The sequence below is a fragment of the Leishmania infantum genome, chromosome 32, assembly GCF_000002875.2.
Source record: "Leishmania infantum JPCM5 genome chromosome 32".
Taxonomy (NCBI): Eukaryota; Euglenozoa; class Kinetoplastea; order Trypanosomatida; family Trypanosomatidae; genus Leishmania; species Leishmania infantum.
In genome coordinates, this window is record NC_009416.2 from 665,774 (window position 1) to 689,144 (window position 23,371).

General features: G+C 58.0%; 6 protein-coding genes across 6 annotated transcripts; all 6 read right to left on the minus strand.

Annotated features, from left to right (window-relative positions):
* Positions 1–2,355: 2,355 nt before the first annotated feature.
* LINJ_32_1780 (conserved hypothetical protein) lies at positions 2,356–4,878 on the minus strand (the record flags this gene model as incomplete). Its single annotated transcript, XM_001467817.1, has 1 exon — positions 2,356–4,878. The coding sequence occupies one exon, from the start codon at positions 4,876–4,878 to the stop codon at positions 2,356–2,358; it is 2,523 nt and encodes an 840-aa protein (XP_001467854.1).
* Positions 4,879–6,205: 1,327 nt separating this feature from the next.
* Positions 6,206–8,221, minus strand: LINJ_32_1790 (conserved hypothetical protein; the record flags this gene model as incomplete). The annotated part of the gene is made up of 1 exon (XM_001467818.1): positions 6,206–8,221. The coding sequence occupies one exon, from the start codon at positions 8,219–8,221 to the stop codon at positions 6,206–6,208; it is 2,016 nt and encodes a 671-aa protein (XP_001467855.1).
* Positions 8,222–9,738: 1,517 nt separating this feature from the next.
* LINJ_32_1800 (conserved hypothetical protein) lies at positions 9,739–11,919 on the minus strand (the record flags this gene model as incomplete). The annotated part of the gene is made up of 1 exon (XM_001467819.1): positions 9,739–11,919. The coding sequence occupies one exon, from the start codon at positions 11,917–11,919 to the stop codon at positions 9,739–9,741; it is 2,181 nt and encodes a 726-aa protein (XP_001467856.1).
* Positions 11,920–13,302: 1,383 nt separating this feature from the next.
* On the minus strand, positions 13,303–14,274 carry LINJ_32_1810 (putative coatomer epsilon subunit; the record flags this gene model as incomplete). Its single annotated transcript, XM_001467820.1, has 1 exon — positions 13,303–14,274. One exon carries the CDS (start codon positions 14,272–14,274, stop codon positions 13,303–13,305), a length of 972 nt encoding a protein of 323 aa, XP_001467857.1.
* A 3,723-nt stretch (positions 14,275–17,997) lies between these two features.
* LINJ_32_1820 (putative zinc finger protein 2) lies at positions 17,998–18,387 on the minus strand (the record flags this gene model as incomplete). The annotated part of the gene is made up of 1 exon (XM_001467821.1): positions 17,998–18,387. The coding sequence occupies one exon, from the start codon at positions 18,385–18,387 to the stop codon at positions 17,998–18,000; it is 390 nt and encodes a 129-aa protein (XP_001467858.1).
* Positions 18,388–20,178: 1,791 nt separating this feature from the next.
* On the minus strand, positions 20,179–22,512 carry LINJ_32_1830 (conserved hypothetical protein; the record flags this gene model as incomplete). Its single annotated transcript, XM_001467822.1, has 1 exon — positions 20,179–22,512. The coding sequence occupies one exon, from the start codon at positions 22,510–22,512 to the stop codon at positions 20,179–20,181; it is 2,334 nt and encodes a 777-aa protein (XP_001467859.1).
* Positions 22,513–23,371: the final 859 nt, after the last annotated feature.

The window sequence follows — 23,371 nt, forward strand, 5'->3', positions numbered from 1 at the left end:
CACAACAAAAAAGGGGTTAGGGGGAAGGAGGAGGGGGGAGGGAAGAGCGCGCACAGTGCAGAAGGGGCGAGATCCAAAAGTTGACAGATAAACACACGCTTTATGTGTATACCCCCAAGATGTGTGCATCCAGACACGGACCGCAGAGGAGAGAGACGACAGGAAAGTTGGCGAATGTCCGCGGGGGAAAAGAAAAAACAAACATAAACAAAAAAGGGGGAAGCCCCCGAAAAATGGCGCACTGGAATCGCGAGGGTTCGCGTGTCACCTTCGGTACCCTTGGTTTGCGTGCGTCTTTGTGTGTCCGCGATGGTGGCGCGGCGTCTTCTCCTCGTGCTTTGTGCTGTGAAAGGAGGGAAAGAACAGCGCAGCCGCACCCCTTTTTTTTTTCGTTTTCCCGTGTACGGGGCCCGCGCCAGAGAGCGGTAGGACGAAGCGAGGAGGGCGGGAAAGGCAGGGCGACAAAGGCAATCAAGCTTACGGTGATCGACAGGTGCGCACGGGAGACGCCGGCGCCGGCGGAGATGCCGCCCTGTGGCAACGTGGGAGCACACCACCTGACTCTGACGAAGCAACGCGGCGCACGGTACTCTGGAAGTCTAGACTGAGGAAGGAAAAAGGAAAGTATCGGCGAGCTCAAGGCGTCTTTGCACGTGAGGAGCACGAAGGGACCGAGAACGGTCTCGTCTCTGGCTTATGCTTTGCTGTGTGTGTCTACACGAAGTCGCGTGTGCCTCATCCGATCGTTAGCCCTTTTTTTTTTTGGCTCTGTTCACTCCTGACTAAGCGTCTCTCTTTCTGAACAGCGCCACGACGTCGGTGCCAACGCGTCTGAGCCGCACAGGCACTATATACAGCAATAGCTAGCTGTTCTCTCTTCCCCTCCCGCCGAAGAAGCGACTGAAACGCCAAGATACGCACGCAACGCACAACGTAGAATAAATTTCTGTTGCACCGATACCGCACACGCGAAATTGGGGTGGACAAAAGACGCGAGAACAAAATGAACGCATGTATACGCGCGTTGCCACCGGTGAGCAAGACGGGAGACGGTGGTGGAAGGGGCCCACAGAGCAGATGCAAACCGACCAACCAACACTGGGACGAAGCAGCGGCGGCGAGAGCAGCAGCGCACACCCATACAGGACTTACGTGCAGCCATGCAGGTGGGGAAGGGCGCAGAAGAGGAGAGGTCAGAGGTTAGAGGAGGCCGGCGTGCGGATGGGAGAGGTGTGAAGAAGAGGGCGTAGGAATCGCCAGTCACACACAGGAAATACACACAGAGAAGGAGAGAAGTGCCGAAGGGGAGGGGGTGGTGAGGAAGGATAGCGAAGAGACAAGTGGACCGATGCACTGGCGCTTGCAGGCGCCATTCATTGCAGCTGGCAAAAGGGTCGAGGTCGACGGGGAGACGACACAGTGCCGTGCCAGCGATGCAGGGATGCATCCATGTGTCTTTACCAGTAAACACTTAACGTTATGCGGAGCCGGCGTCAACACACAGGGTTGCCGGTTCACACGCCAGCTCTCATGAAAGAGAATCGCCCCCAAACATGGCAGTTTTTTTTTCTTTTGTTTGTCTGCCTGCGTGTCGTCCTGCGTCGAGCATACTTCCATCAAGCACGATTACGCAATCACGGAAGGAATGCACACAACAAAGGACTTGCATGCGACCACCTCGACTGGTGCGATGGCTGCGATGCCCACCCGCTTCCTCCTTCTCTTCCCATCGACACCATACGCAAATTTGGGCAGAGGAGGGGGGGACCAGGGGTGAAGTGGTGCCTTCAAACAGCAACGGTGACAAAACAGTGCACACACACAAGCGAAAGAAAGCGAAGTCAGCGCTAAAGCGGAAAATCCGCACCATCCGAAACAGACGAAAAGTTGTCGAGACAGGAAGGCTTTACGCAAGAGGCGGAAGTGTGCGCAGTGCTCGAGGAGAGCGACGTCATCGTGTGTCTCAAAACTGACGCCCACTTCCCTTCAACGTATAACGGGTATGCGTGTGTGGGAGGTGGGGGGGAGGCACACCCGCGAGAAGGCCGCGCCGCTGTATGCGAGAGGGCCTGCAGCAACTCCATCACCCCACCCATCCACCCTTGGCTGTGCCTGAAGCCATGCTCGCCGTGTGAGAAAAAAAGAAGCCACTACGCTGGAGAGCATACGGCTCTCTGTCAGGATTTCTTCTATGAAGCTCAGCAACTTAAGCCAGGAGTGCTCACACGTGCGCAAAAGACTCCATCGGGCACACGATAGTAGAGACGCAAATATAGAAGACATGTGTCGGCGGTTCGGAGAACAAGAAAACATTATCTATGCCGCTCCGGCTACATTCTCTTTCCGGTAGGTTTGTCAGGCAGCCCACGTCTCCGCAGCAAGTCGACCACCCCGCATAGTAGCAACGCTCACAGTCCGTCCACGCTCTTCCTCGCCGGCGTGCACTGGCGGAGAGTAAAGCTGCTTATACATGTCGGGCATTTGCGTGCTGCGCCGCGATGATAATCCGCTCGGCGACGGCAAGTTCGATAGCATGCGCTGGATCGGATGCCGGATGCTCGGCTTCATCGGCGTGCGTACTCTGACGCTGTGGCGGGCACTGGGGCCAGTCGTGGGGCTGGACCCCGACCCGACAGATGTGCTCGTGCCGACACTCGTGTCGCGGGCATCCGTCGCCTCAGTCATCACGCGCCTCTCTTCCATTGGAATTTCCAGCAGCAGTGTAGCGGCGGAAGCCGGGGAAGCACGCTCCAGCAGGCGCTCCGCTGCGGATGCTAGCTCAATAAAGTCGCACGCAAACAGAGCGTGCTCCGAGGTGTGGCGCAGTGTCTGAAAGAGCGGCGTGTGACGCAGCCGCACAAAGGACGCCAGGATCGACGCGAGCTGGTCTTGCTGGTCACGGAACTGGTGCTGCAGCGCCGTGTCTGCGTCGCTTCGCCTATTCGTCGGCGGTGTCGAAAGCTCATAGGCTCCTGCCTGGGCGACTCCCGTGGCGCCGGGAGGTGTCCGCAGCTCCCCCGTACCCGGCTCTGGAAATTGTGTAGCCGCGCCGCGCAGGCGAAGGTCGCTGTACTTTTTGATGTGTGCCGCAATGAAGGAGAGAAAGCGGGAGGTGCACCCGACCTCCTCGTCGTCCATCCACGACCTCTCCTCCTCATCGTCTGTGAGAGCAACTGATGTCGAAGAAAGCGACGAGGAGGGCGGCAGCACATGCGGCAAATCGCCCACCTCTCCCTTGCTCGCCACCGCTGACTTGCGAGCCCGTCGCGAGGCGGACCCCAATGGCCCCTCGACGTACGCTACAGTGGAGCCCTTCCACTCAAAGTGGAACTCAGGGTCGATCGCCGTGCTATGCTGAAGAAGATGCAGCACTTCCCGAGGAAGGCTGGGGATGGGATTTTGCTCTGCCGACTTGTTCGCCATCGCCACCGTCTCCTCAACAAGGTTGCCTTCGGTGAGAGCGTTCGCCATCATCCGGTCCACCAGCTGCGCGACAGTGGCAGCGCTGCAGCGGTCACGCGACGTCAGAGATGTACGTACACTCAAAGGCAACTCGGAGAGGTAAGTGTACAGGCACATCCATGCTCGCTCATTCCACTCCTCCTGTGCCAGGTCGTCCACGAGGAGTCGCAGCTGCCGCTCCAGTTGCCGCAGGAAGTACCGCGGGATCACAACCGACTCTGCCTTGTCGCCCACAGGGGGCTGAGTGTGTTCGCACGCGCGCTTCTCTGCGTGCACTGCCCCTCCGGTTGATGCCGCGCCGTCGTGCAACGGCGTCCACCCCAAGTCGGCACAATGGATCAGCATGGAGTCGCTCACGTTCTCGCCGGTAGGCATGATCGGACTCATCATCGCCGCCGCCAGCCACCGATCTGGCGTCGCGCTTGCCGCTGATTTGATAGCGTCTTGCATTGCGCTTGTCTCCGTCTGCGTGCCGCGGTCTTCGCAAAACCACCGCGGGTCCGTCTGCGCCGTGGAAGCACGGATGCTGGGAGAGCTCGGCTGTGCCTTTGTTGCCGCCGGTGCAGCTGCTGCAGCTGCAACCCTCACCGGCTTCGCGGTGCCCGTGGCTGGCTGCGGTGAAGTGTTGCGGTCCGCTTCCTCCTTGCGGCCCCTGTCGGTACCCTCAAAGCATACACGCGAAGACTCGACAACCGCTGGTGACGCGAGCCAAGGCGTCATCGCCTCAGCCACCTTCGCTGCCTCAGAGGGTACCTTCTCCGTGCCTACCGTCGTCGCCGTCGCCGGCGCCGGGGACGGAGCTTGGCTCCCCACAGTGGCCGCGTTCGAGGCGCTTCGGTAGTACGCGCCATCCTCCACGCTGCCGCTGCCACCGTTCACACGGTACCCAGAACTCGAGACGCCGCGGCGGGGAGCGTGGATGCCAGCGAGGTCGCTGTGCCCTGGATCCTGCAGTGCGCTGGCCGTGCCCAGTGCCTTTTTGTGTTGCGCAACTGCCTCTACCGTTAGCTTCGGCGGTGGAGTCGCGTCCGAGCTCTCGATACGAGATGTGGCAGCTTCCGCCCACACGCCGCCGTTTCGAGGGTGAGAGTGGTGTCGATGCGAGTGTGCTTGCGACAACTCACGGCTCTTCGCAGCGTGGATGCGATCGATTGCTGTGGCCGTCGTGGGCGCGGCACTGTTGTGTGCGTGGCTCATGTGTGCCACGCGAGGCCGGCTCGAGCTGCGGCTGCGAGCGCCAGCCGCGCCGTGGCTTGCCGAGCGGGTCACGGTGCCTGCACGCGACACCGACAAGGCGGCGCGGCGTCGATGACGTGAGGGTGTGGTTGCCTTTTGAAGCACCAATACCGTTCCAAGGAGTAATGTAGCGCAGGAGACGAAGACAATCGTCTCCTTGTACTTGGATAGCGACTGCATTGCTTTGCCTGAGGAAACAGGATAAGGAGAATGGCCGCACTCGCGACACGCAGTCACAGAGGACGCGCGAAAAACAGCAACGGCGATGAATCTGCAGCGATGGGAAAGAGAGAGAGAGAGCGGTACGCTCTGTGTTTGATCTATGGTGTCCCCTCTCACAAGTTATGGTCGATCGAAGATCCGGGCAGCTCTATGATTTGGTAACCGCTTTCTATGCATGACCCTCCAGCCCGCCGCTCCCCTTGCCACCGAGTCGCACCTTGTCCTCGTGCACGGTTCTAGGAGGAGGCGCCCAAGCAGAGGAGCAGCTGGCCTCTAAACGGTCCGATCCCCGACTCTTGCGGAGTTGTAAACAATCTCCGCCTTGGGTGGGAGCCCAAGCTCGGCAATATCAGCTACACGAAACAGATGCACGAAGAAGGTTTCGAGCCGGCAATGCGGTCACGCGTCCCCTCTCTTGACGGGATACGTGAAGAGTGCTTGTGTCGCTGACGAATGATGTGGCGATAAGGAGAGAGCAGGAGAGTGCTTCACAGAGGACAAAGCCTCTACGCGCCTGTATCACCGCTTGATTAGGCGGACAGGAACCGGAAGGTGGAGAGCAGCGACTCACTAAAGCCCCGTCGTCGTCGTTGTGTGTGTGTGTGTGTTTAGGTGTGCAACCTGGTAGATGCTCAGAAGACACGACAAAAAAAAAAAGGATGTTACCGCTCAATCCAGCTCAGGGACTGCCGTCTTATGTTCCTCGGTTCCTCTACCAGTTGCGCATTGACGATAGTAACGAAACCACATCAAGTGAGAAAGGAAGCGAGAGAGAGCGAGAGTGAGGGCAATTCGGTAAATGGGAAGGCGCTGCCATCGCATGCAAGGTTGAGAAGAAGGTGACGACAGTGACGGCGAAGATAGTTGTCGCGCTCGAAAGGCCCGTTGTGCGCGCGCTTGATTGCACAATGCGAAAGAGTAGATGCTGTTGAGAGACACCAGGCAAACGCACTCACAGTTGCAATCATGGGCGTAGACGTGCAGTGGACAGATGAAGGGGACGGGGCGCAAAGGTCAGGGTGTCCGTTTGGTCATCAGTGGCCTTATGAGCACGCACCACTCCGTGTACGTGCACCGGTTAGGAAGCAGAGCCACGCCTCAGTTGCACGAGAGGATGAGCGGGACAGCCCCACAGCCCCTTATCACCGGGACGCTGATTTCGTTTTTCGAGATGTGTGGATTAGAATAATCTGTGAGGCAAACACATATGCATGCGCGCATTAGAGAAGCAGTGAAGGCCATGCGACATCGCACCGTACAACACCTCCACTTCTCTCCTCTTCGCTCAGAGAGCGGCTAAGCGCGGGTGCATCACAGCGGACAGTCGCTGCAGCGCCACGCCGCTTGCCACCTGCGACGGTAGACCGCGGTGGCCGTTCCCTCCACGACCACGGCCATCGCCGGCATCTCCTCCGTGCTCGCAGAAGTGAGCTCCTTCGGGAAGAACCGTGAGGACGCCCGTGCACAACCCCATCAGCCCAGGATGCGGCAGTCTGCCCTCCTGGGGAACGAGTAGTACCAAACCGCCATCACTCGCCTCTCGCAGGCTCGACTCGCTATCACAGAGGGAGTGGGCCTGCCCGTTAGCTTTCAAACGTCGAAACGCCTGCAAAGACGCATGCGACGATGCGGCCGCGCCCACCTCACAGCCATGGCACGGCCGCTGCCCATCGAAGGTCGCTTCATACAGGAAGTCGTGTCCGCAATCGAGCAGCCACCAGTTTCGGGGTGCATTGAGTCCGTATGCCTCCTCTACCCTGGCGTGCATCTCCGCCGCCCAGTCACCTGGGGCGCTGTCCGACATTGCATCGCTCGTTGACGGAATTGATGGTGAATCGGGTAGAGCACCGAGGTGCACCGGCGGGGTGTAGTGGTAGGAGCCGACGGCGCCGACGACATTGATCTTGCGTCGACCGACATAGAAAATGTAGTCGACGAGGAAGGCGTTGGCGCTTCGAATGAGCCCGCCAAAGTTGCGCTGGTCATACTCGTTCTCATAAAAGACAGAAAGACCAAAGTAGGAGGCTGCCAACGGCGAGGACGCGCTCGCATCTGCGTTTGGTTGTCGAGAAGAGTCAGCCGCTTGAGGACTGCCGCTGTACCGCAGCAACGCCTGCCGGTAAGCGCGCAGTTGGTGCTGTATTTCTTCAGAATCGCGCAGGTAGAAGGCTGGATGGAGGGGACGCTGGTCCACGCGAGGGGTCGTGTTCACATGGGCGTCGCCGACTGATTTCGTTGGCCCAGAAGACGTTGCGTCCATGAACGCTGACGCGCTTCCACTCCCGCCGGTCACAGGAGCTGGAAGGGCCTTGGAGAAAAAGGCCTGATACTCGTGTAGACGGCGCCGCAGCTCGTCGAGAGCGTCGTAAGAGGAGGCGCCATCAGCCGGTGAGCCATCAACAGCTGAGCACGAGAAAGAGCCTGCGGGGTAGATCTCGCGCGCCTCTGGACATGCTGCGTCCATGTAGCAGTAGAATAGCGCTATACCCAAGGATGTGGCCACGTTGAGGGAGCTGGTGGTGCCATACTGAGGAACGTAGACCACCATATCCGCGACAGGCGCCGGCGTTGGCCGGGGGATGCCAGCAAGTGCAGCGGTGCGGGTACGATCGCAGAGAGGCACCTGCGTCGTGTCGTCCTTGGCCCGCAAGAGGCTCCGTCGGACGCCCCAGTTTTCGTGTCCCACAACGAGACGAATGCATCCACCCTTCTGAGTCGCGGCAATGGGGAGGCGCGTGCGCATGATGCTCCGTGCACCGTCGGCAAAGTTCTCAAGCGCCACTAAAGGAGACGCATTAGGCGCTGCAGCCGCGGTTTCGCCGTCGTCGCAAGACGGGTGAGAGACGGGTGAAAAGTAGTCCTCCTCGCCGAACAGGGCGATGCCGTCGAACGGAGATGCACACGCTGTGCCAGAACCGCCGCAGCCAGATGGGCCCGGCTCCGTTTCGGCATAACCGACGGCTGTGGAGTTGGAAAAGACATCCTTCTGCATCTCGTGGGCAGATGAGCACCTGGGGACGGCCTCTCGCACCTGCACATGCTCAATCGCCTTCCACGAGGCTGCCGTCAAAAATGTTGGCGGCGACGCCGTTTGAAAGTACAGACATGTGCGTATGCTATTCGTGGCGTTAAAGGCGCTGTGGCATCCTTCCAGACCCACTTGGGCGCGCGTCAGTGCGCCGCCGAGGTCGGCCCATTTTGGCAGGCGCCGCGACCATCTCGTGAGCGGGTTGGTGGCGAGCGGGATCGGGTTCCTGGGCGGATGCAGAGTCTGCTTCTGCAGCCGCACGGATCGCCGCATTTGGTCAGACAGCAACTGCCGTGACGCTGAGTGTGTCGCGGAAACGCATATTGCATTGTGTGTGTGTGTGTGTGTGTGTGTGGTGGTGGTGCGCAGTGAAGCGAACAACAGGAGAAGTGGATCAATATGACGGTGGGAAGACGACCTGGACGAGCCTTTTAAGAGCGATCAAAGAGAGGAGAGTCCGTCAACCAAAGTACAGTCCACTCACGCGAACTCACCAGACCGAGCTGACGCTTGCGTTGTGCGAGTCGGTTAGCCGTGGCGAGTTTTAGGGGGTCACTTTGCTTGCTTGCCACATTCCTTACCGCCTTGCGTGCTCGCTCCTACGGCAGTCCGGCAGCACCACATACTTCTCCCGCGGTGGTTCGCCTTGCTGCTCAGACTACAGCAGAAGCTGCATCAGCGGAAGGCAAACACGGCACATGCGCATCTCGCGTCATCCGCTGCCCGAACAAACCACGATCAACCGCGACACACACACGGAATCCTTCACTGCCTATAAATGGCCCGGCTCGCCTCCCTTGAGCTAATGGTTTTTTTTTATTCGTGAACCCCTCATACTCCTCTGTCTACTGCTCACGCCACGAGTACCAAAGGCACGCAAGCAGCAATAAGAGGATGGTGCAGCAAGCGATCAAGAGCAGGCGCGCCTTGTCGTCGCTCGAGGTTCACCTTTGCTGCAAAAAAAAAAACATCGTGCGAGGTGGACAGATTCGGTGTTGTGTCGCACGCTTGAACTGCGTGCAAAGTCGGCTGTCACGGTAGGCAGCCCCCCACCTCAAGCCAAGGGACGGATATCGACGGAGGCCATCAGAGTTGATGAAGAGAGAGGTTCCGCAACGAGTGCTGTTCTCAACAGCAAACCACGAAAAGAAGAAAGACCGCGCTGGTGTGTGCCCATGCGAAGCGGCTGTGCGTATGCCGTTGTGGGTCGTTTGCCCACAGGCTGCTCACTTCTCAAAGTCTCGACTCTGGCGTCATGCAATGTGTATCTGCTGCGACAAGCCATTTAGGCCTTACCGCCAGTGTGCAAAACGTGGTGGAAGGGAGGAAGGGCAGCGTGGTTGGGTGCAGCGGTGCGGTGCAGAGGCCCTTCGCTCATGGCTTTTTTTTTCGTTGCTAGTAGCGTTTTCCTTTTGGTTCAACTTGTGTCGTGCGTGTGCTTCTGCTAGGCTGGAAAAAGGCCGACGACTTTTACAGAGAGGGAGAGACACGCACGTCATGCACGGCTTTCGTTGACCGCTAGCTCATCATAAACGCCCGCCGACCCAGTCCCGCGCACAGCGACATTCACCACGACACCGATTCGTAAGTGGCACGCGCAAGGCGCACATATTCTCTATGGTACCTTTCCATCACATTTTCCTCGATAAACCGGCGAAAACAAGATACGAAAGCAGGCGTAGTCTGTCAGACTCCAGTGAGAGTTGACGGGCAAGGAGGGGTGCACGCCGCGGAGAGCGACCGCGCGCTTCTGCAGTGCCTGCCCACGTTCCCTTCCCTTTGCCAAGGATCTATGCGCTGTAGATGTGCAGGACACCGCACGCGACGCCGTTTGTGGAAGTGGCGCCGCGCCGCAACACGAGGTCCGTATTCGGAATCGTCACCTCTGCCACGCGGAGCTCAAATTTTGGCGACGAGCGCGTCGACCAAATCTCCTGGTTCACCACCAGGACGCCAGAGGCGCTTTCCGCGCAGTCGATGTCGGCGCCGTCGACCTCCTCGCTTTGGTGCGTGACGGTAGCAAACTGTGGGCGGGTAGAGGGGAGGAACATAATGTGAGGCAGGTACTCCATCTTCGATGAGGCCGTCGGCGTTGATGCAGCCAACGGGCTGCCAGGTGCGGTCGCCGCATCCCCCTCCTCATTGTCACCGGCTGCATCCTCCAGCTTCACCCGCTTCACCTTGTGCTGCAGCGACCCCGCCAGGTCGGTGGACGGCTGTTCCGCGACATTAAACACAGCCTCCCAACCACGTGAGGAGCTGGCGCTCGGCGTACTCATGGTGGCATCACCGCCGTCGGCATCGCCACGGCGACTGTCGTTTGCAGCAGAGCGGCCTGTCAACGCAGCAGCAGCCGGCGTGATCTCGAGCAGCTCGTTCTGCGACGGCACGTAGTCCATTCGCAAGTGAGGGAGATGCTTTAGATCTGCCGTCATCACAGGTATACTGTAGAGCGGGACATACAGGCGGCCGTTCACCAAGGTCTCTACGACACGTCGCAGGCTACCCTCGGCGGTCGGCCACCGCTCCACCATGCGCTCACGCATGTCGCCCACGACATCCTCGTTGCATACGCTGATGTGCACCCCATTAACCGACAGCCGACACGGGTTCGAGCGAATGAGGATGTCGTCTGTGTCCGCGATCGCGTACATGGTGGTGGGCAGCACAGGGATTTGGGTGACGTCACCCCTGTGCGACACGAGCAGCACCTTCATGTGTGGCAGAAGCGGCCGCGTAGAGTAGTAATTCTTCAGCGTCTCCTCCAACGTGTCCACAAAACTCTCCATCACCTCGTTGAAGGTGGCGCCTAGCGACGGCAGCAACTCGCGCTCAAAGTCGCTGGCGAAGGGGAGAATAAAAGGGCCACCAATAATCAGCACATCCGCGCCGCGGTGCAGCGCTTGGGTGGTCACCGTGCGCAGCAGCCCCGACACGTCGCGCCGTGGGAACGGCCCACTGCAAAAGTGGATGCGCACGCCAGCGCCGCTGCCATCGGCGAGGGCGCCGGCACCCGAAGTTGATGTCACGGCCGCAGACAGCAGTGGCCGGTCCACTCGCCATGGCAACGTCGGCCGCGATGGCAGGACGAACTCGCGCACCAGTACGCCCGTGAGAACGCCGCGGGCACTGCGCTGAAACGGGTCGCCGATGATGCCGACAGCCATACCGGGATGAAGGCCTGTAAACCATGAAGCCTGTCGCGTGTAGAGCGAAAGGCGAGTGCCATCACAGGCCGCCGCCTCCTCGTCAGCCTCGGCGGCCGTCCCTGGCGTTTCCTCCCCGGCCTCACCAATCGCCGATGTCGTTGCCACCCCTGTGGAGGACCGGGCGGTGCTGCTCTCCATCCTACCTGAGGCTCGCGCGCAGAAGCCGGCGTGCGATGCATCTTGCAGGAGAGCAAACGACGCGTCTGCCGTTCGATCCGCCTGCGCCAATGCCTGCAGAGCACGAACGTAGCACTCGTCGTCATCCACGTCCCGCACCACGTAGAACTCCCACGGTGCTTGCTGGGTGACCGCACTCACCGCCGACGCATCCTGCACTCGCGTCAGGATGCCAACAGCACGGAGCAATGACCCGCCGGAGGCAAGCGGCGCACCTCCTGCCAGAGGGACCATTCCGTCAGCATCATCATCATCTTCCAGCTCTGACTTCACCACTGTACCCCGGCAGCTGCCTTCCTGCTGTGTCTTCGCGAGCCCTCGCCAGAGAGGCACGCGGTGTAGCATCTCCTTGTAGTAGTCGATCACGTGCCTTCGAATCGTCGGCGCGGACTTGTCTTGGAGGCCGCAGTAGGAGGAGCTCCTGAAGTTGGCGGTGTTGCGTGCCTCCACCGTGACAAGGGCAGAGCTGCCAGCGCTGCGCTGCTGTGGCATAAGCAGTGGCTTCTCCAGCCGCGCTGGCGGGTGCTCGAGACCGAGAAGAAGATTCAAGTTGGCCGCAGCCTTCCAGTTGCCCTCCACTTGCATTGCCGGTGAGACAGTGCGTTTCTGGCAAGAGACGAAGGAGAGATACGCGAAGCGAAAAAAAGGGGAGGGCTGCGCCGTCCGACGCGGATGCAGAGAAACAAGAAACACGCTAAGCTGAGCCGCCAGTACGCGGAGTAGGTGTGTCACTTCAGTGGTGTGGCCGGTACAGGTCGCAGATTATCAATGAAGGAGTGATGGAGAGAGAGGTGGGGGCACTTGAGAAATGGCAGAGGGGCTGCTGATCTCGGAATGGCAGATCAAAGCGAGCGGCGTATGGCGAGTCGTGTACACCCTTGACAGAGAGAAAAAAGAAAAGCACAGGAGGAGAGCGTCCTCACGCGCTTACAGCCGCGCCCTGGCAGCGTCGAGGACGATCCCTGAGGGGATGAAAGCCAGAGAAAAAATCCACCCTGACGCGAAAGCTCCTTGGCCCTTCTCTATGGCCCGCATGAGGGGAGGAGGGAGCTGAATCATGCGCTCGTCTGGCAGCACTGTCATGCCCTGTGTTGGCAGGCTGAGCAATTCACGCCGTGCACCTTTGACCTCCGCGGGCGTGAGCCGGCGCCGTTCCCTTTTTCTTCAGTATACCTCGCTTATTTTCCGAAACACAGCACACCGTGGAGAACGCACAGATGGCAAACTTCAACGTTGGTTTGGCACAGGGGAAGAGGGCGAAGCGCCAGTGAGGTGGGGTAAAGCGTAGAAGAGGAGCGCGCGGTACCCCTCAAGAGAAACCAGCACAAAAAGCCTGCCGAGCACAGACACCACTGCTGTTTCCTTCGCCACCCCGATACTTTCCTCTCTCCACAGGATTTCGAGGCAGTCGTCGACGCACACGCACGCAAACACGCCAAGGCTACACCACAACAGAACAACACAAAAACAACACACACACAAGGACAGCGCGCAGAGGAAAAAAAAAAACGTGCCCGACAAAGAAGGGCCTCGGCAAGAGGGCAAACACCGAGGACAATCTCTTCTCCACGGGACATGACGGATACGTTGGTGAGCTCGAAGGCGCGGTGAATGAAGGAGACGGCGGAGTGAAACAAGGCAGAAAGGTGGCCCCGTTGCCTTGATGTTTTTGCTTTCATGTCCCGTCAGCCGTGAGCAGACACCGATGCTACCCTACAGCAACTGCTCCGCTCTCGCCCCACGACGAGCAGGGTGTGCGCACGTGTAATGGCCCAGGGTGCGCACATGCCTCCCTTCCTCGCCCCGCCTCGCCACTAGCAACCAAGTCGGTAGGACGCGCGTCGCACTCGCTTGACAACGAGAGCCGCGCGTGTGCACGGTCGCCTACTATGGCGCGCGCAAGGGGACTCCTTATAGTACCAGCGTCCTTGGTCACAGCGCTGCCTGAGAGCCGATGTCCGTGTGCAGCTACTCCTCCAACATGAAAGCGCTAATATCTTCGTCGAGGTTCCGCTCCTTGGCGTGGTAGGCCTGGCCCCACGTACCATGCATCGAGGCCGCCTGCTGGATGTAGCGCTCGGCGTCGTCGAGGGACTTCGCTTTGTGGGCACTGACGGCGGCGAGGTTCACCAGTGTGGCCTCATCGTTGGAGCGGACGGCTAGCGCGTCGAGCAGCGAGCGCTCAGCCGCGTCGTAGTCCTTGAGACCCATGTGCGCCAGGGCCATCAAGTTCGACACCATGATGCTCTGCCCACACCGCAGCTGCACCTCCTTGAAGGCGGATACGGCCGCGTTATAGTTGGCCACGTGCACGTCAGATGCGGCCTGATGGAGGGAAACAATGCCGCTGTACAGTATGGTCACGATCGCCTCGCTGTCCACCTGCTCCATGCGCTTTACCTCTTTCGCCGCCTCATCTGGTCGATTCAGCCGCAGCAGCGCCTCTGCCGCCACACCGTGCAGCTCCACCGTGTAGCGCCTGACCAGCGCCCCCTCCGGAGTGGGCAACTCGCCGAGCCACTTCTTTGCCAGCGTCAGCGCCCCGATGACGTCTTGCTGGTAAAGCAGGGCTGTGGTAGCGAATACAGCCTTGTAGACAGCGTCCGCCGCCACATTCTCCGCATCGCTTTGCAGACGCTGCGTGACGTTCGTGGCCGGATCGGAGAGGACACCGTAGTCGCGCGTAGCGCAAATGAGCTCTGCCCACGTGCGAATTGTCACGAGCAGCGGGTTGCTCTCCGAGCGCAGCTGACTGATAACGGCGTCGACTTGGCCGAGACCAATCTGACCCAGCGCGACCACCGCGTTCTTCTCCGCGTTGAAGGCGGCCACATCAGCCGGCCGGCTTGACAGAGCGCGTGCAGTGCTCCCATCAGCGATCGCCTGATGGTAGTTGCCCACCACGAGGGCGTTGCGCACGTCAAAGAGGACGTCTGTCATTTGGCTGAGCCCTGTGCTTGCGGAAGCCCGCGGTGAGACTTTGGTAGCTACCTTTGCTCGCTGCAGCTTGCTCGCCTGCCGGGGGTGGTTTGCGGTTCTCGGTTTTTTCGTTTTTTTTCTCAAGGGGGAGGGTCAGCACCTGGCAAATGAGCGAGCTTCGGGATCTGCCGACGTGCACGAGAGCGCCAAAAAAAAAGAAAGAGCGGGAAAGGAACACAATGATTGGACAGCAGCAGAGGAGGAGGGCCGCCGCCGGCAGTATGGAAATCTTACTTTTTTTGGAGGAGGAGGGGCCTGGAATCTCTTCTTCTATAAGACGCTGATATGAACGGCCGTTTGCTTGATTTTTCTTTTCGTTCGCGTACGACAGCGTATCGCGGCATATGGGTGTGTGGTAGAGTCGCGCGGAGTGCGAGTTCATGGGATTACCAAGAGGACACACAAAGGAGAACGCGTGCGTGCCCGGTGCATGTGAGCGTTGCAAGAGAAGTACCAGCATTCCAAGAGCAATGTGAAAGCCAGAAGATGGACGGATCACAGCGGGGATGGCCCAGTCGTGAGACGACCGTTTGGCACAGTGAGGAGGGAGATGGCGGGAGTCGTGAAAGGCCGCGTGGAGATGCGATACCATGAAGGCTGCCTAGTTGTTTCTCATCACCCAGCCAATGTCAGCCCGCTTCCGCTGTGCTCGAGTGGAGAACGAAGAGCGCTGCGACGTTTCTGGTACGACTGTCAATCGCACGCGCGTGGCAGAGGCTGAGCACACCTTGCCGTTCGCACAAAAAAAGTCATCATCGGGTACGAAGTGACGAATACGAGCGAAACACTTGCGTGCGTGCATGTGTCGATCAATCTTTTTTTTTTATTTTTGGTGGTGGGTTTTGCATTGTTGTTCTAGACTTAGTAGATTAAACAGCTAAAACAGAGGAGCACACGAAAAAAAAAGAGACAAATGAAGTGCAACCGTATGAACAGTTTGTATGTATGCCTGAATGTATCCGTGCGTAGGTGAGAGTGAGTCCGCGGGACAGAGAGAGCACGCAAACATATACATGTGTATGTATATGCATCAAGACCCTCCTGTGCACACACAAACACCCTTTCCTTCGAGTTTGCCTCCTTCTACGTCACGCTGTATCACGATAGAACGCTCGTGTGGTGAGCACACCCGCGTATGTCACTCCTTTTCCGAGAGTGCCCCATGTATGCCACGTGGGAGCCACCGCTCTGCAAGGTTCGCTCGCAGAGTACAAGCATGCGAAAAAGGAAAAAGACGAAAAGGGGGAAAACCAAAGCGAGACCGTATTACATGGCCAAGAGGCGTAGACGTGCATGCCGGGGCGCGTGCGGAGGCGAGAAGGATGATGGCAAAAAAAAAAGGGAATAACACGAGACAGACCAAACACAGCTCCAGCGGAATCACGCGTGGGGATGAGCTGGTACGGAGAGAAGAGAGAAAAGGGCTGATTCTACCATATAAAGGTCCTTGTCAAACACGCGCACACACGGTCACAAAAGCGCACGCGCAGAGGGAGAAAGAGAGAGGTCGAGAGTGCCAAGGGTATAACACGGGGAGAAGAGCGATGGAAGGGCGGCGGCGGGGCGAAGGAAAAAGGGGCTCTGTTCTCGTGTGCGGTCCACTCTTCTCAGTTTTTCTCCCATTTTAGCGAAAGACAATAATAATAAAAGCAAGGGCAACAAATAACAACAGGACGCCGAAAAGAGAATACCACCAGGCACGGGCGAAGCGGAAACGGAACGACGCAAAGAAAACACCGAATCGCACAAAACGAAGGAAGAAGACCCTGCGCGCAACACGGCCAAAAGAGGGGCAGGGAAACAAAAACAACGCCGAGAAGAGAGAAGCAAAAACAAGCAAAAAAGGTGGAACGCACAGATACACACACAAAGACTGTCAAAGGCCGCCACACAGATCCAGAGAGAGAAGGAGGCGTGAACAGGTGCACAGAAATGCAGGAAGACGGGGGTACGCCATCGAAAAAACAACCGACAGAGAAAGAGAACGCCTCAGAGAAAAGCAAAACCATAGAGAAAAGGGGGAGAGAGGAGGGGGGAAAGAGCACCAACACGCACGCACACACACACACACACAGATGGTAAAAAATGCGCATTACGTAGAGGCAGTCTTTTTTGTTTGTTTTTCGAATGCCTTACTCGTTAATCGTTATGAATGGTCACCGACGGCACACACAAACACCCCGACCTGTTACACAATCAACAAGAGCACCCGTACTTCAGCAGGCAAAAAAAAAAAACAAAAAGAGGCATCCTAGCGGGATAATAGCAACAAACGGGATGCTGAGGTTCACGACGGTCGAGAGCATTTCACAGGAGACCGTCAACTTGCACAGACCCACGCGGTGCAACACTCTTTCTCTATTCGCACCCATACACCGGTGCGGGGACACGAGCTCAGAGCCCCAGAGGCGTCTTCCCACGAAACGCAGACATTCAGACAAAAGAGAGCCACCACCGGCCTCGGTCCACCATGAAAACGCGGGCTAAACACGGCAACAGCACGATACAAACTCACATTACGGAGACCGACAAAACACACACACACACACAAAGATCAAAACTAACGCTGCACCACAGCAAATGACCACCGGCAGCACCAGTCACCAAGAAAGCACCTATGCATAAACACGAATGCCCGCAATCTTCAGTCACTTCGTTACTATCGAGCCCAACAGATTTCTTTACAACAAGCATAATCAAACCATAGAACAAACAAAAAGGAGAGAAAAAAATGAGAGAAAAAGAGAGAAATAAAGAAGCATGAGCTCCACATCGCACTGAGCACTCCATCCCTCTTTCCCTCTCGATCACTCTTCGTCTACGTAGAAAAAGTTGACAACACACATGCTCTCTTAATGATCAAGAACAGAGGACAAAATTAGGTGGGGAGAAAAAAAACAAAGAGCGAGCGCGACTACGCCAAAATGGCGCTTGCACTCGTGCAGCATCGGCGTCTATCTCTCTGTGTGTGTGTGTGTGTGTGTGTGTGTGTGCTCGAGAGAGAGGATCCCGCGGGCATCGCAGGACAACACATGATCGTGAGGGACCAAAAGACAAGACGTACAAAGGTGGCAGTGAAGGAGGCAAGCAAACGAGAAACGAAAGGAGGGATCTAGTCGACTAGTGCACGCGAATAGAGCCGGTGGGAAGCAGAGAGGGAGAGGGAGGCAGCAGAAACGGGAAAAAGGGGGAAGGAAGGAGCAGCAGTGGATAAGCGGACAATGGACGGATAGACACCTGTGAGAACGTACAAGGGAAGAAGAGCGGGCTCAAACAAAGTACGCGCACGATATGCCCTTTTCGTTTTTTTTTCCTCTTGCGTTACCGTCACCCTTCTCTCTGCGACTTTCCCTCGCTCCTCTCTTAGCCCTCTTCCGTTATCTCATGTCTTACAGTTTGCCTTTTATGCGTTCCGCTTCACCTGCCCTTCGTCGCTGCTGTGCGTCGGATTCTGTCTATTTTGTTGTCTCGTTTTTGGTGTGCTCGCGCGCCCTCGGAGGCTCACGGGCCCTCCTCTCATGTGGTCGCCCGTGCTGTGCGCGCGGCTCTCTGTCCCTGCCGTCCTCCACAAACACACGCGCGAGACACTCGCAGAGAAAGCGGCAGAAACGCACGAAAAAAAAAAGTTGACAAAACAGAGTATGGCACCCTGAGAGATAGGAGGCCTGTCCGCTACACTCCCTCCTACTTCGCGCTGTAGCCCGCGTCTGGAGCGGGGTTGAAGTGAGGGTGCGTCGACAGCTCCTCCGAGGAGTGGGCAAAGGCGCAGTTGGCCCCGTAAGAGCACGTGCCGCCGTTCTCAATGTTCATGCACATCTTTGTCTTGGCCTTGCTACGGTCGATACCGCGGCGCTGGCGCTGCGGGCCACGGTAGCTGCAGATGGACTGCTGCATGGTGTACTCCGCTGGTAGTTGCCAGTGCGTAGTACGAGTATTGTGGTCAATGTAATAGATTTCGCCGTTGGGAGTGTACGCCATCTCCCAGCCAGGAGGCATCGGCACCGGCGGCGGAACCATTGCCGCGTAGCTGCGGTTGTGGGTGCTGTAGCCACCAGCGTAGGAGTTCATCTGCATTTTTTGCGGTGAGAAGAGGAATAGTGTAAGAGCGCGGAAAACAGGCGTACAGGGACGCAAGTTTCTTAGAAAAACACACACGAAACAACTTTAGCACCGTCGGAACGAGGAGAACAAAAAAGGGGGAGGAAATGGAGCTGCGAAAACGCAGACAGAGGGCCTTCACACAAAAAGAGAGAAAAAAGCAAAGGGAGGGAGCGAAAGGATAGCGGCGGCAGGGGCGAGCTGAAATCACGGCAAAAAAGAGACTCTGTCGGTTACTCTCTTTCTCTCTCTTGGTCTGTCGAATCTGTCGGCGCGCCTGCACGTCTTTCTATGTGCGTGAGAACAACGGAGAGCGACCCAGAGGCGCAGAGAAGGAGCAGTAGCGTAGAGCGGGAGTTGCTCGGCTAGCTGGAGAAACCGCTGACGAGAGAGAGAGAGAGACGATGCACCAAGAGGAGTGGGTAGACGCACCGAAAACAAAATGAACACGAAAAAGGGCAAGTCGAAAGACAAAAAAAAACGAAAACGAAGAGAACGGAAAACAACAACGACAAAGAAAAAAAGGGAAGGGGGAAGGAGGAGAGGCGCGCAAGAAGAAAGGCAAATCTCTGCGTGCCCGTTTTCCGTCGTTGATGTCGTTGTTCGAGGGAACAGAGAGAGAGGGCAGCGCGGTGGCGGCGCGAGGACAAGCGTAAATGCGCCAAGAAGGTGTTGGGATTGAAGTGGGAATGAGGAGCGCCGTGAAGCGCCATGGAGAGGGCGGGCGCGTGGCAGGCCCAATAAGGGCAGACGTCGGCCAAAGACGAGAAGAAAAGGGACGAAGACGCAGAGAGTGAGTGAGTAAGTGAGTGTTGGTGCGAACGTACGGGACATGTGAAAGTCGCCGAACAAAAAAATCGAGAAGAGACTTCTGTGAGGAAGCGAACGTGGGCGCCAGAGTGCGGCGCGCGGGAGAGTCTGTTGCTCTTGTCCGCCTCTCCCCTCCTTTCTACCCTCCGCTCTCTTTTCCGTGTCCGTCAATGCCTTTTTTTTGTGGGAGCATGGGCGGGAGAGGAGTACACGTGGGTAGCGACTCGTGCACAGCACCAACAGTGCCAGAGAAGGACTTCGCCATACGCTCGTCGAGCCCAAGATAGCCCTGTCTTCATCTCGGCAGTTTTTTTGAGAATATGAGGTGCGCACGCAGCCATGATGGAGCGTGAGGGCGAGGAAGACGACGACTACGAGATTTCAACCGCACAAGGGCGCTTTCTCTTGTTCGTTCATGCCATTGCAGTTTGACTTTTGATACTTGACAACTTAGACGTCGCACATTACATCCGTACACCTTTACCTATCGTTTTTTTTTTCTGCTTCTTCCTTTAGCGGTGGCTGAGTTAAATCGAACTTGTGAGCCACACGAAACCGAAAACAAAATGGAAAAGAGGGGATCGACCGACTTACGTAAGCACTCATATGGAGAAAAAGGACAGACACGCAAGCAAGCACCTTCGCACGGGCCTCAGCTCGCCACGGGAGACTCTGAACGCATAGCGGACAACATCGAACGAGAGAGAGAGGGCTGGGCACCAAGAATTTCGGCAGGGAGGGGGTGGGCAACGCGATCAATGCACCAGCTCCCACAGACTTTCGTCCTCCTTTGCTCATCCTCACTGGAGCTGTAGCAGCTGCATTCCGGCACCAGCAGATTGCGCACTCGCATGGAAGCGAGTTCCGGCACCAAGTACGCACAAGCCGTAGTGAGGCGGACTAGCTCACACTCGATAAGCACAGCAGGAAAACCCCCTTCAGCTGTGGTCGTTGCACCTACTTCTTCATAGAGCGGAAGAGTTTCTTCTTGTGCGCTGGTGCGCATTTCCCTTCGGCGCTGCTAGATCCCTCCGTAGCCTTCGACTCCACGCCCTTGTCTATCTCCTCGCGCTGGCGCTTCAGAATGTTGCGCAGTGTCGGGTCAACGCCGTTGCCGCGGCGCTTCTTCTCCTCGGAAACGTCCGACAGCCACTCCTCTGCCCGCATGAAGGCGACATTCTTCATGGCGTCTGCGAGCTGTGCGCTGCCGACGGACATCATTGTGTCCAGCACCACGCGACCGGCCCACGGCGAGACCGCCAGCTCGAAGACGTGCGGCTTCAGCTCGTTCATGAGCAGCTTGCGCTCGCGGTCGAGCTGGCGTGTGCGCACCTCTCGCAGCAGCGCCTGTACGACATAGCACGCGTGCGTGTGCAAGGCGTAGGAGACAAGTGCATGAGAGAGGACCTCGTAGTGCTTGGCCCGGTTCAGCTCCCGTTGCTCCTTGCGGCTCACCCTCTTCACCTCTTTTTTCTCCCCCGTATCGGTCACACCCTCCTCATCTACCGCGTCAGCGCAGCTGCCGTCGGTGCACTTTGCCTCCTCCATCTCCTCCTCCTTGGTTGCCTCAGAGATGAGCTGGTTCACTGTCTGCACCACCGTCGCATCTGGTGCATAGGCTAGCAGCTTCTGCATCACACGCGAGCCCTGCGCGTACGAGAGAGAGTCATGCAGGTGTGCCGCGTAGTAGCTCGAAAGCGCCGCCACCAACGGCGCCCGCACCTCCTCCGGGGCAAACTGAAGGATCGACTGCAAGAGGAAGGATGCCGCGGGGTGCGTGACGAGGCTCGTGAATTCGGTAGAGTTGAGCAGTACCGCCAGGACGTCGCTGGCAAACCCGCCGGTGAGGTCGGTCTCCACCATCTTCTGCAGCACTGGGGAGCTGACGGAGTTTTGCGCGAGTGTGACAGCGTCGTGCACAAGGAGCTGGGTATCTTTCCCCGGTATGGTGTCGCGAGCAACCTCGACAAAGGCGCGCAGCAGAACCGACCGCACCGGGTCAGTGGCGACGTCTACAATGGAGCTCCTGGCAACATCCTTGTTGCTAGATGGCTCCGCCTCGTCGCTCTTCGTTGCCTTCTTTTTCTTGGGGCCCTTCTTGTCGGGTCTCGAAGTGGCAGTCGTGTCCGCCGCACCAGCCGTACTCGACCCCGCGTCCCTACCGTTGGACTGCGCGCCTGCAGGAGTCGACAACAGCATGGCATCAAACAGCCCCTTGCGCGCCGCCTCCACAAAACGCACGGCCGCCACGCCCACGAGCACCGCCCCCTTCGTGTGCGTGATGGCGTGCAGAATGTCGGCGCTTGCAGATAGCGCCGACCACAAGTCGGCGCGTTGCACATCGTCACCGTGCTCGAGAACCGCACAGTAGACATGGACATTCGCAGGTATGTCGGTGGCCGCTACAGATTTCGCAGAGATGGAGCCAGTGCCGAAGTCGGGCAACCCGTACTCGTCTTCATCGCTACCGCGTTTCTTAGCCAGGCCTTCCAGCGGTGCCGAGGCGGGCAGCAGGTAGTCCGCCGCGAACTCGCTCACGTGTGCCGCAATCGCGTCCTTTACCTCGACCGGCGTGCGAATGTGACGCAGCAACGCTGTGAGCACGAGCGACTCCTCGGCGGAGCGGAAGAGCGCTAAAACGGACTTGTCGAGCGCGTCAGAGGCTGCCACCGCGGCATCATCGCCTTCTGGGTCTGCCTTCGCGTAAGATGGAAAGAGCGCCTCAATCGTTTTGCTGCACCCGTCAGCGACACACTCGACGTACTTGGCCACCACGCGCATGCCATATGGATGGAGACTGAGGCTCGTCAGGTGCGGTAGAAAATGTGGAAGCACCACTTCGACGCACGCCGGCACCTCCATTAACTTCTGCGCCACGTGGTTGCCAAACGGATGCTCGCAGAGGCGCCTGAACTCGTCCTCGTCCACGTTCAGCACGAACGCCTCAGCGATCTCCTTCTTCTGGCGCACCGGGACCTTTTCCAGCATGCGCTGCAGCACGGAGTTTCCCACCGGCGACTGGGCCAGGTCCAGTAGCTTCCTACGCACGTGGTAGAGCATTTTTACGCGATCCATGTTCTCGCAGTGGTCCAAGAGCGTCAGGAGAATGTGATGCGTCGTCTTGTTGAGAGAGAGTCCATAGACGGCTGGAAGGAGCTTCTGCACCACCTTGGCCCGCTGCGCCGGCTTGCCGTACAGCACAATCGCCTCCACCTGTTTCAGCGGCAGCGACTTCCCCATCGCCACGCGCTGCGCGGTGTTCTTGAGAAAATCCAGCTTCATTCCCGGCATGGCTGGTGGGCGCGTGTGTTTCTCTTTGCGTGTGGGAAAAAGAAGAGAGCAAAGCCGAACGCGAAATCGTGCAGCCGCGACGCAGTGCGCTGTCTAGGCGCCTCTCTTTGCGGGAAACGGGGGAGGGGCCTCAGTGAGGATGCTGAAGGTGCAGTGGCTTCTCCCAGCAGCGCAGAGAGAGGCGAATGAAGGCGATCAAAGTCGCAAAGAAGAGAAGGGTCATGCCGTAAGACGAAGAGGGTTCGGGGAAGCATAGGTCAAGGAGCTGGGCTCTTGCCCGCGCACCTCTGTCACAAAGGAAAGCAAGGCACTCATCGATGCTGGGCTGCGGCCAGAAATGCAAAGCCAGCTTTGGAGACGAAGCATGCGTGCGTGTGTGGGGATTCCCACTCACATGCTGCTTGCCTCCAACCGCCAAAACTTCCACTCAGGCAACTCTTGATGGAGAGACACCACACATGCAGCCGAGACATGATCCTGCTGCGCCAGTACACACGTCATGTGCGCGCATGGCCAAGCGTTGAGTAGGGCATCCGCTTTTGTGCGGTCATCGCCTTTTCGTTGGCACAGACGCCGTTCTCATGTGCGTGTGTGTGTGTGTGGGGGCCGATGGGCGTTGCTGTGTTCATTCATCTGGGCGACGCTTTTGTCTCATTTTCTGCCCTGCGTAGCACAGCCCGGCAACAAGGCAGAGATGCACACGTTCCAAAGACGGGGGAGAAATACATCAACGAGACAGAGAAGGGTACTTGAGAGCTGGAAGGAATATGTGCATACGCACATACGTACACATATGCATATGTACATACACGTATACCCCCCTCTCTCTCTTTCGTCATCAGATGGCGAAGGGTACATG